This window comes from Solanum tuberosum, unplaced genomic scaffold, assembly GCF_000226075.1.
Source record: "Solanum tuberosum cultivar DM 1-3 516 R44 unplaced genomic scaffold, SolTub_3.0 scf00347, whole genome shotgun sequence".
Classification (NCBI taxonomy): domain Eukaryota; kingdom Viridiplantae; phylum Streptophyta; class Magnoliopsida; order Solanales; family Solanaceae; genus Solanum; species Solanum tuberosum.
In genome coordinates this window covers 361,549-373,304 of record NW_006239269.1, presented here as the reverse complement: position 1 = coordinate 373,304, position 11,756 = coordinate 361,549, and the positions used below count along the sequence as shown (strand labels likewise).

Below are 11,756 nucleotides of genomic sequence, written 5' to 3'. Positions count from 1 at the left end.
CCACCAACGGCTATAATCAACCTAGCCCTTCCCTAAACACCCCCTACCCTCTTTTAACCCCCCATACACTAAATATTCATTATTCTCTCCTGTTTTTCTCACTATTACTAACTCTTATATATATATATATATATATCCTCTCAATTCTAAATTATAATTTTGTGTTATTGGCTAATTGGAGTTAGAAGATTTATTTGAAGCAATTTGCAAGCTTCAATTGTTATCTCTCAATTCTGGCGTTTGGTTATATATGTATGCTTTTACGGAAACGTTTATTTGTTTATTTATTATATTTTTTTTGTTATATTTATCTTGTTTGTTTTTTTATATTTTAATTATTTTAAACTTCAAAACATGGATCCCCTTAAAAAAGTAGTGGTAAAAAATCAATTTATGGAAAAAAAGGTGCCACTAGTAGGGGTGGGGGTAGAAGTAGTTCTCATTGCAACCTAGATTTAAAATTAATACCAACGATTATACTCATGTTGATGAAACTTTTTTTATTTCACGTCCCACTATTTTAGAATTTAATTCTGAATATGAAGTTGACCATGAGACCTTAAATAGATGGTTTGCTAATTTTGAGGAAGAGTTGGAGGAAGAAGTAGAAATAGAAAACCAAGACTGAGATGACACCTCTACTAGTTTGGCCACGAAATTACCGCATTAAAATGTTCTCCCTCTTTACCTATGTTTTCTAGGGGTACCGCAAAGGCCGAACTTCCTAAATGATCTTTAGCTTGACAAATTATTGAACAAAATAAGGAAAAAACTACTGCTACCTGCTTTATATGTAAGCTAAGTTGCTCGGACTCGGGTGTGGGTACTCTCGAATTCGGCAAAATCTAAATTTTAAGATTTGGGGGTGCGAATCCGAGTATGGATACGACTGTGTGGATTCGGCTAAAAATATATATTCAATATTATAAAAATATAGTTAAAATATATTCTAAATTTGAGAGATATGTTGTGATAAACTTGCATGAATTTTGTAGAATTCAATCTTCCATTCTCCAAGATGAGATTAGTCTTCCATTCTTCCTACGAAAACACAACAAAATAGCAACTAAACATTAAAAGCATATTACAATTTACAATAGAATAAATATAACTAGAAGAATAAAAAAAATTGAAAAAAATTAACCATAGAACAAGGATAGTAACTCTTGTAACAAAGTGAAAGTGAAAAAACTAGAATTATTAAGATTTAAGATATACACAAAGATATTTATCCACAATCTAGATATTCATAATTAGTAATCAATATTCAATACACCAAGTTCAAATCAACTTGTTGAGAATATAATTAAATAATAAAAGTGTGCTCTCTCTAACAGCTTAAGCTTTTAGATGAGATGGTTACACATTCAACATGGTATCAGAGCAGGCAAAGGTTCTGGGATCGAATCTCATTGCCACCCAAATTAAAAAGAATTTCCACATGCTTGGCCCATGAAATCTAATTTAGGCCCGCACGTGAGGGGGCATGTTGAGAATATAATTAAATAATAGAAGTGTGCTCTCTCTGGACTTTTGTCATTCTTTAACACTACTATTTAACAAAAAACAAGAGATTGTCTCAACTTAACTCATAACTCATAACTAACATAACAACACAATATTGCCAATTGTCATGTTATTTAATTAAGTCCGCTACTATTCCGCATCTTCTTCAACTTCTTCCTAATCTTCAAACTCTTCCTCAAATATCATACCTTCAATTTGAGGTTCATCTATTGATAACTCAGTTAGATCATTAGTTGTCTCATCAATATCAAATCAATCTCCTCCTATAACAAATTAAAAAGAATAAATATATTAGAAGATTTTATATAAAGAGAAAAAAGCGTCATGCAAAATAAATAATTGACGAAAATAATAAAGAAAATATAGACATACCAACATCCCAATATTTGCTTGGTCTATTTATATATTTTTCTTTCTTGCAAGACAACAACTGGACATTATAATGTACAAACACTTAATCTTCGGCTCTTGAAGTTGCTAACTTATTTCTCTTGATATTGTGAATCAAAGAATATGTACTCCAATTTCTTTCACAAACAAGAGGAAGAAGCAGTTGAGTAAGCAACTTGTAAGCTAATTGTTGCAAAAGTTGAGCTGAGATGCCATGATTTGCCCACCAAGAAAGAGAATCTTCATACATCATAGCCTCAATCACACGAGGCTCACTAAAATAACCACTTCCGCTACAAAATGATCCATACTCCGATGAGAGTTGTTCAATTTCATTAAAATCTTTAAAGTACATTTGAAAGCACTTGACTCTATTCAATGAAATTTCTTTATTTTCATTAGGAGCTAGCCTTCGAATCCATTCTCTCCTTGCAGCCATGATTCGTGATAATAATTGGAAACCAACGAATGTGCCATACAATGTAAGAGGTGTGTTGCTTTTGTTCCACCTAGCCACAAGAATATCATGAATAGTATCGAAAAAAATTGATTGATCGGAAATGAGATCTTTCCCCTCATGCTCAAAGATTACTTTCTTGACCTTCTCAATCATTGAGTCCCACATATCATAAATGAGATGTAATTTTGGACCATCAATATCGGCACTTCTTAGCATATCAACAATTGGTTCCGTAAATTCCAAGTAGTAGTCAATACTATCCCATTTCTCATCATTCATTATAAAAGATTTTATTCACGAGTTTTGGTTTCAATTCCCTTATCCCCCTTATAATTCTTCCATTCATCATCCATGACCATTTTCTCCAAAGACGATTTCACTTTGCGAATCCGGATGGTCATAATAATGTGTGAGGCAAATCTTGTTTCACCAACTTTCAATAAGCACAAATCCGAATGTTTTTGAAAAAGTGCATGTGCCAAGGCATGATTCACAACAAAGTTCATCAAATTACTCCACTAAGTAACTCTAAAATCCATTTGTAATTAATAAAGTGAGGTGATTTTTCCGAAGGTTGACACATACTTTTCAAAGCTAGATTCAAACAATGAACAACACAAGGAGTTCAAAATATATGCGAATTTTTTTTTTTCCATAATAGAACCGGCAAGTTTCATATTACTTGCATTATCCGTAATAACTTGAACAACATTATTTGAACCTTCATTTTCGATTGCTTCAATAAACAAGTTAGCAATATATTCTCCATCTTTTACGATTCCACTAAAATTGATTGAATTTAAAAACATTGGACCTCCACTAGATGATGCCATTATATTGATCAAAGGTCGTCTTTTAGTGTTAGACCATCCATCCGAACAAATCGTCAATTCTTTCTTTTTCCATCTATCTTTAATTGGTTGTAACTTTCTATCAATGTGCGTCTTTTCTTGAGCTAAAAGAGTTGTTCTCAACCTATTATATGATGGGGGATATAACCGGAATGGAATTTTCAGCTAGAAACTTTGAATATTTTTTAAAATAGGGAGAGTTTGCAAAGTTGAACGATAAACCTGATGCGTAGAACATTCTAGCGGCTAATTTGTCGGCCGTATTTCTCTCATAGATGCCGAAGGATTTCCCTAAAGCTCCATTCTCTGAACTTTTTTTTTGTTGAAGTAAATCAGTCCCCTCCAGAGTGATACATAATCAACTTTTTTTCTTGCATCAACTTGAATAGATGCTCTTTTTCTTTTGGCTTGTTCATGCTCCATCTTCAAAGCCACAAATATATCACCACTAATTTCTTTACATATTTGAACTCCATGGCTGGATAATCTTAAGAGGTGTGCTTTCACTCTATTATATGATCCTGTAACTATTTTATCGCAATAGTTACATGACCATATTCTATTACCACCCCCATTTGGATCAACCGAAATAACTTTCACATGATTCCATAATGGTTTATCATCAAAATCTACTCCTACATTTTTTGTGGGTCTCATAAAATTCTTTCCTTTTTGACTACTTGATGCAAATGTCATCTTGCTGAACAAAGAAAGATATAATTTTTTTAGTGTATATACTTTGTTATTAGTTAATTTGTCGGGTTAAGTCAATCTTAGTTCCCACTTCCTATCAACATATACTTACATTTCTAGTATTTCGATAGTTCAAAGTTTGTATTGATAAAAAAGAATCAAAAGATCTAGCAAGATGGGATCCTTAAAGCACTTGTATTGATAGGAAGAATTAAGTGATCTAGCAAAACAAGATCCTTGATATAAAAAAGGGAAGCCCAAAAAGTCTTCGAGTAACATCAAAAAGACTCTTTTTGCAGTAGTCTTTTCATTCTCACCAGCTTTTCCCTCCTAAAACAAAAAACACCATTGTCTCTTCTCTTGTCAATTTCTTTGTTTTTCATTCAAGTTCTTTGTTAGCTAAAAAAAATTCTCTCTTACTTTGTTCAACAAGATGGCATTTGTATCAAGTAGTTAAAAAGGAAAGAATTTTATGATAGGAGTAGATTTTGATGATAAACCATTATGAAATCATGTGAAAGTTATTTTGGTTGCTCCAAATGGGGGTGGAAATAGAATATGGTCATGTAACTATTGCAATAAAATAGTTACGGGATCATATAATAGAGTGAAAACACACCTCTTAAGATTATCGGGCCATGGAGTTCAAATATGTAAGAAATTAGTGGTGATATATTTGTGGCTTTGAAGATGAAGTATGAACAAGCCGAAAGAAAAAGAGCATCTATTCAAGTTGATGCAAGAAAAAAAGTTGATTATGTATCACTCCGGAGGGGACTGATTTACTTCACCAAAAGAAAAGAAAGAGTGAAGCTATAGGGAAATCCTTCGACATCTATGAGAGAAATACGGTCGAAAAATTAGTCGCTAGAATGTTCTACGCATCAGGTTTATCGTTCAACTTTGCAAACTCTCCTTATTTTAAATAATATTCGAAGTTTCTACCTGAAAATTTCATTTCCAGTTATATTCCCCCCATCATATAATAGGTTGAGAACAAGAAAAGACACACATTGATAGAAAGTTACAATCAATTAAAGATACATGGAAAAAGAAAGAATTGTTGATTTGTTCGGATGGATGGTCCGACACTAAAAGATGACCTTTGATCAATATAATGACATCATCTAGTGGAGGTCCAATGTTTTTAAATTCAATCAATTTTAGGAATCGTAAAAGATGAAGAATATATTGCTAACTTGTTTATTGAAGCAATAGAAAATGTAGGTTCAAATAATATTGTTCAAGTTATTACGGATAATGCAAGTAATATGAAACTTGACGGTTCTATTGTGGAGCGAAAATTTCCTCATATATTTTGGACTCCTTGTGTTGTTCATTGTTCGTATCTAGCTTTGAAAAATATGTGCCAACCTTCGGAGAAATCACCTCACTTTACTAATTGCAAATGGATTTTAGAGTTACTTAGTGAAGTGAGTAATTTGAAGAACTTTGTTGTGAATCATGACTTGGCACATGCACTTTTTCAAAAACATTTGAATTTGTGTTTATTGAAAGTTGGTGAAACAAGATTGCCTCACACATTATTATGACCACCCAGATTCGCAAAGTGAAATCGTCTTTGGAGAAAATGGTCATGAATGGAAGAATTATAAGGGGGATTAGGTAATTGAAGCCAAAACTCGTGATATAAAATCTCTTATAATGAATGATGAGATAGTATTGACTACTTCTTGGAATTTACAGAACCAATTGTTGATATGCTAAGAACTGCCGATATTGATGGTCCAAAATTACATCTCATATGATTGAGAAGGTCAAGAAAGTAATCTTTGAGCATGAGGGGAAATTATATATATAAAAAGCAAATAAATAGTTCTTCTCACTAAAATAAATACAATATCCATGTAAATATAAGGAATAAATGTTATTACTTTGATGCAATAGTTAAATATATTCTACATGAACTTGCTATTAATTCTTTATTCTAATATTTAGGCCTTTTAAGTTATTGCTATTAATTCTTTATTTTAATAATTAGTTATTTGTTTCAATTCTCTTGTGAATTAGGAGTCCTGCTCCTTCCCCATATAGATTTATGAGTTTTTTTAGGTTACAACTATTTTTTTTTGGTTATAAAGCTTCAGTTTATATTTACAAAGATTAAATCTCATTCAAATGTGTTTTAGCTGTCTTTTCATTAATATATAATATTATAAAGATAACTTAAATAATAGTTTGAGGGTAAATGTGAAAAGATGATTGTCTAAAGAAGAAATTTTTAATGAAAGGTAAAAAGTTTAATAAACATTTCATATATATATATATCCTTGTTTTTTCTACATTATATTTAACTTATAAATTATAATGATGTTTTTTACTCCTTGTGTCCTCATTTTTATAGTATTTTTTCGAGATTCAAACTTCTAAGTTTTGAATTATATATATTGATAATCACGTAAAAGAAATACTTTAAGTTATAATAATTAAAACTATTTAAAAGAATATGAAAAGATTCCAATCTGAAAATAAACAATTTAATAAAAGGGTTAATTATGTTCAATTAGTAAATTTATCCACGCTTCGGGCTAGGGGTGTGCTTTTGATTTTTCGATTTGGTTTTGTATTATCCGAATTGGGTTTTTCGGCAAACCAAGATATATTTTAAAAATTATTAAATGGTGAAATACACGTGCCAAGTGTGTGTATTTCACCACAAGACACATACCTGATAATGACGTTTTAGGGAGGAATAATTTCACTTTAAAATAGCCTGGGGGGGGGGGGATAGGACCCCCGTGAAGTATAAGTGTGTAGTTGGAAATTCGGTAATAGGTTGTGGGGTTATTTGGCCACCTCCAACCTACACCATAACTTCACTAACATACTCCGAGGACTAAACTGCTCTCGAGTGGGTCCACACACACCTCAGGGCTACTTTAAGAATATCGTTAAAGTTCGTAATTGACCTAAATATATATCTGAGAGACTGGAACAACGAAACTTAAGGGGCTTTACACTATTAGACCAACATAAGGTTAATTTGTTTTTTTTAAAAAAAATTGGCTTTTTATATGGAATGTCAATGTAATCGTTAAACCTATTTTCTGTGGTTGACACTTGTAGTTCTAATTTCATTATGTATTTGGTCATTTCATTCAATCTTTTTTTTAGGGGGGGGGGGGGTAAGATCCGGTCCCCTTGGTTGTATCAGAAATTGAGAATGAGATCTTTGATAATGGACAATTCACATCCTAGGACAAAGATGACAATCAAAGTTAAATTGAATGGTTAAATGAAAGCCAATTCATGAAATCTGCACAATCGTATAGTCTAATATTATTATAGGTCTCAAGTATTTTGGTATATTTGAATTCATCTTACACACATGTGATGGGTGTATGTTACGGTCCTCTATAATGGATCTAGTTATGGGATGTTGCTAGACAAAATCAGAGTTAATGTAGAGTGATGTAGGAGTCTGAAAAGAATTTTTCTTTCCTGTAATCTCTTGAGTTAAAGTACTCAAAAAATGGATAATTCTCTGCATATCATTTCACTGGATTCAAATAACACTAAATACTACACTGGTGGATTATCCACCCATCTGAAAACAAGGAATAACTTCCTACTTCAACTGAAATGAGAAAGTGGAGGAATAACCTCCTTGTGGCAACAACTGCTACATAGAAATAGGAAAAATAAATAACTTGTAAGCTGAAGTAATCTACTCTTTATTTTCCTTAAATCTTCCATGTGTAAACCGTTGGTAGACTAAAGGGGTGCTAAAAATGTAGGTGTTATAGTGTTTTCTAGTATCTTCGGTAGCCTATACCATAGTATGGTGCTTCCTCTGTGAACCAAGAGGTCTAGCCTATTTATTCTGGTGTTAAGTAAATTTTTTGAATTTAAATCGTACAATGAACTAGGCCTTCTTAAACACAATGATCAAAAAATTCCTATTTTCTTTTTTGCTTAATTGCGTATCATTAATAATGTATAACAAAAAATATTATAGATGCTCTTCGCATAACTAAAGATTGATAACCCCAATGTAATACTCTTCCATTTTAATTTATATGGCACTCTTTCTATTTCATGACGTCCTAAAATGTTTGATACAATTCTTCATTAAGGGTAAGCTCGGAACTAAGTGTGAATACTCTATCTAATAGCTTACTTCTGATCTCGCTGATCTTTGGGCATCACATTTGTTATGTCAAGATATGCAGTATCAAAAAATTTGTTATGTCAAGATAGGATTCTCAAATTACTTTATAGTACAACTTTTAGAACTTTAAAGAATTCAAATTCGTTTTCACTATTCCATTTTTAAATTTGAGATGATATCATCTTTATTGCACTAACTTTCCTATCATTACTTATTTACCTTGTTAAAAAGGAAGCTTTTCAAGCATTATTGCTTTTGCTATCACTGATATGATGCAAAAGTCAAACTATTTTTAAATTCCATGTCTAGTCAAACATCATATAAAATAAAACTGAGCTCGGAACAAATTTTCCCCTATCATTACCGAAGACTTATTTCGAATTTTTTGAGTAGCAAGTCGTAGTTGAATAATGTTGAAATTGAAAGCATACTAAACATTATGCCTTCAACACGCCCCTTCACATGTGGACATGATTCTTTTCATGGCAAGCATGTGAAGTTCTTTTTGATACTTGGCAGCGGTGAGACTCGACTGGAAGACTCTAGCCAATTTGATAACATGTTGATTTGTGTGACGCCTAATCTATTAGCTTAAGCTAATAGAATATACTTTTATTTACTTAATATTACGTCTTCGACAAATAATAACGTAGAGAGGAGCCCCCAAGGCCTAGCTCAAGTGGCAAAAGGTGGAGGATTTGTGGCTTAGGTCGCAGGTTCATGCCCCACACCATGCAAAGCGAAGCCCGGTATTTAAGTGGAGAAGGGTAGAGGGGCGGGCCCATTATCCACCGAGTTTAGAAGGCTGTGATTGGTCCAAAGGGCGGGTCACAGACGGATTTCTCGGTTATCAAAAAAATAAAATAACGTAGAGAGGAAAAACTTAAATTGATGGCTGGTTACGGGTAAGAATGCAGACTACACAACAAAGTAAGAAAAAACCTTGACAAGGTCAAATATAGTCTTATTTTGAGCATTAAGTTCCTTTGGTAGCCGCTATACTTTAAAATCGGAAGCGAAATTCAAAACATAAGTTTCACAAGAAAATCTGAGTTGCATGAATGTTATGTTTTGGTTGATTCTGGCTCTGGAAATTCTTCTGACATGTATGGCTAGGCATGTGAAATATGTAATATGTTGAGAACTATGTTCCTACTGTTAGGTTGATTGCCAATTGTAATATTTCAAGTCTGATTCTGGAACTGTAATGAGAATTCATTATGATGTTGCTGACACTGGGAATTCCAATATCCATGACGAAAGAGAATTCATGTGATATACTGAATGCAGCCTTGCTAGAGTTGCATTTTGATGGGTTTGTGTTTTGTTCTCTCTTAAAAACCTTATACTTATTATCATCACATCTACCATTAATACACCAATCTTTCGTCATGGATATTGGAATTTCTAGTGTCAGCAACATCATAATCAACATTTCTATCCTTTGTACTTATATGCATATATTTATAGTTTACTACTCATTCACTTACATAACTAAAAGGTTGGCTTCATTCATTGTACATTATAGTTAAATAGAATATTCTTTTACATTCTAGGGGAGATGGGTCCAGATTTTAGCCCAAAAATGTCAGTTAAATCTCTAACACCACAGCAAATAGTTCGCATCCATCAGTTGTTTCGTCAAGCCAAATTTGATGATCCCAGTGGTGATGTAAGTTCCTCTTTGTGAAATTCTTGCCTCTTTTCCAATTTCCTTTAGCAACAGCAAACTATAAATGTTTGGTGATTCCCAGTTATCTCATGCATATGATTTCTAAGCCATATTGCAGATTTTAAGTCCTGCTGGAGAATATAATCTACGTCTTGGCATTATAAAGGAGCTGCACCCAGATATGGTTGCTACCTTTTCAGGAAGGTTGGATCATATATGAAGTTCTTCATCTACTTAGTTTGATGAATCCTTTGATTGGATAATACAAATCATAAAGTGTTAAAAGCTACTATGTCTTCTGTCCAGTGCTCAAGTATTTGAAGGTCATCCATTCATCGTGGAAGCTGGAGTTAGTGTTGGTGGGAAAGATGTTAAACAAGTAAGAATCTCCCTTATGGTAAAGTATATAAAACATGGAGAACGTAAATGCTTAGTCCTGAAATTGATTGTGTCTATTCAATATGTTGTATCTCCAATGTTAGAAGCAAAGGACCCATGAGAATGCATCTTTATCTGCATTTGATAAGTAGTTAAAGATGGTTTGATTTAGGATATGTTTATCTGTTCGGTTGGGTCAATATTTGTATAAATCAGTTGCACGAATCGGCCATTGGTTTGTAGATATGCTCTCCTGTGAACCGAGCTGATAAGATATCGATTGCTTCGGTTTTCCGAGCAGTTTTGGTCGGACATATGAATCTCTGCTGCAAATATTCCCCATGGTCTTTGCCTTACTCCTCTGTAGCGCTTGTTCTCCAAGGTATCTTTTGCTTTCTGAACAAAGTACTCTGTTGCTTACTCCATTTTCCTGACAGGAGGTATTGCAAAAGTCAAGGTAGGTTTCTTCAATTGAAGCTTTTGTGCTTCAGGAAAATTGAGCTTGTTAGAGGTCCAATCTGGCATTTTGCTTTGATTTCAATGAAATCAAATTCAGCTTGAATTCTTGAAGTAGCTAGAGAAGTCATGGGTCAAACTTTGAGTCGTTTTTGTGTAAATGAAAGTGGGATCAAAAGAGAAAGTATGTTTCGATATTAGAAGCAAAAGATTCCAAAAAATTGGATGCAAATCTTTAGTTGGGGTGTTGCCAACAAGCCAGAGAGACAGCAACTGGAGAGACGAGAGAAAAGAGAAATGTGCGCTGAGGTGAAATGGTGAATGGCTCAACCCGGAATCCCTAGCCCTTATTTGTATAATGGTCTGGTTCGATTAAAAAATTGGGATACTTGACCACCTAATTATTATCGATAAGTATATAAATTAGCTCAGTATCCTGAAACATTTTCCCGAATACCTAGACTTTTTAACCGATATGACTTTTTCAGTTTGGTATTTCGGGTACAACTGAGAACAGCCCTAAATTGATTTTTTGAAAGAACCTGATCAAATGATTGTGGAAGCACTATATGATAGCCAAATTCTTTTTCTTTGTTATGAGCTTGACATTACTAAATGGTGAGGCTTTGGAGGGAATCACCTGGTGTTAATGATATATTTCCTAGGAGCTATAACAAGTAATTTTTAGGCACATCCTCTGCTCTTCCCATATCTGTGTAATAAATAGATGAACTTCTGTTTGTTGGATGATTAGTGTTTCTTTTCTTTTTCTAATAACTGATCAGTGGAAAAGAAAGAGGAAAAGAGAAGCAACTGTCACTGGAAATTTCTAATCCATAAAACTTTTGTTGCTTCTCTTAGCTTATTGCCTCATGACGCAGTTGGTCTTAGTCCAATTGTTACAACTTTTTTGTCTTCTAAACTTATTGATCTCATATTGTTGCACTGACTATGCTTGACTAAATTTTAGGGGCTGAATGTTTTCCGATTTGCTAATCGGATTCCACTTCTTTTTGAGCAAGGTGCTGATGTTGTTACCAGGACTGCTATGAAGAGAATCAAGTAAGGCATTTAAAGCCCCTATGAAGTTGCTCACACTTCTCATTCATAAAGTAACTAAGAAACTCTGCTAGTCCTGGTGTGTGGTGGGGGGGGGGGGGGGGGGGGGGGGGGGGGGGGGGGGGGGGGGGGGGGGAA

At 33.6% G+C, this 11,756-nt stretch overlaps 1 protein-coding gene across 3 annotated transcripts in view; it reads left to right on the top strand.

Moving 5' to 3' along the window:
- LOC102592185 (DNA topoisomerase 6 subunit B) overlaps positions 1 to 11,756 on the top strand; it is an 18,390-nt gene that overhangs the window by 5,010 nt on the left and 1,624 nt on the right. For 2 of the 3 annotated variants that reach the window (XM_006361224.2, XM_006361227.2), the window contains exons 12-15: positions 9,610 to 9,725; positions 9,844 to 9,929; positions 10,032 to 10,104; positions 11,530 to 11,621. In XM_006361224.2, coding sequence (XP_006361286.1) covers positions 9,610 to 9,725; positions 9,844 to 9,929; positions 10,032 to 10,104; positions 11,530 to 11,621 — 367 coding nt within the window. Of the gene's footprint in view, positions 1 to 9,609; positions 9,726 to 9,843; positions 9,930 to 10,031; positions 10,105 to 10,346; positions 11,622 to 11,756 lie in introns of those variants that run through there. The other variant, XM_006361226.2, reaches the window with a different exon arrangement.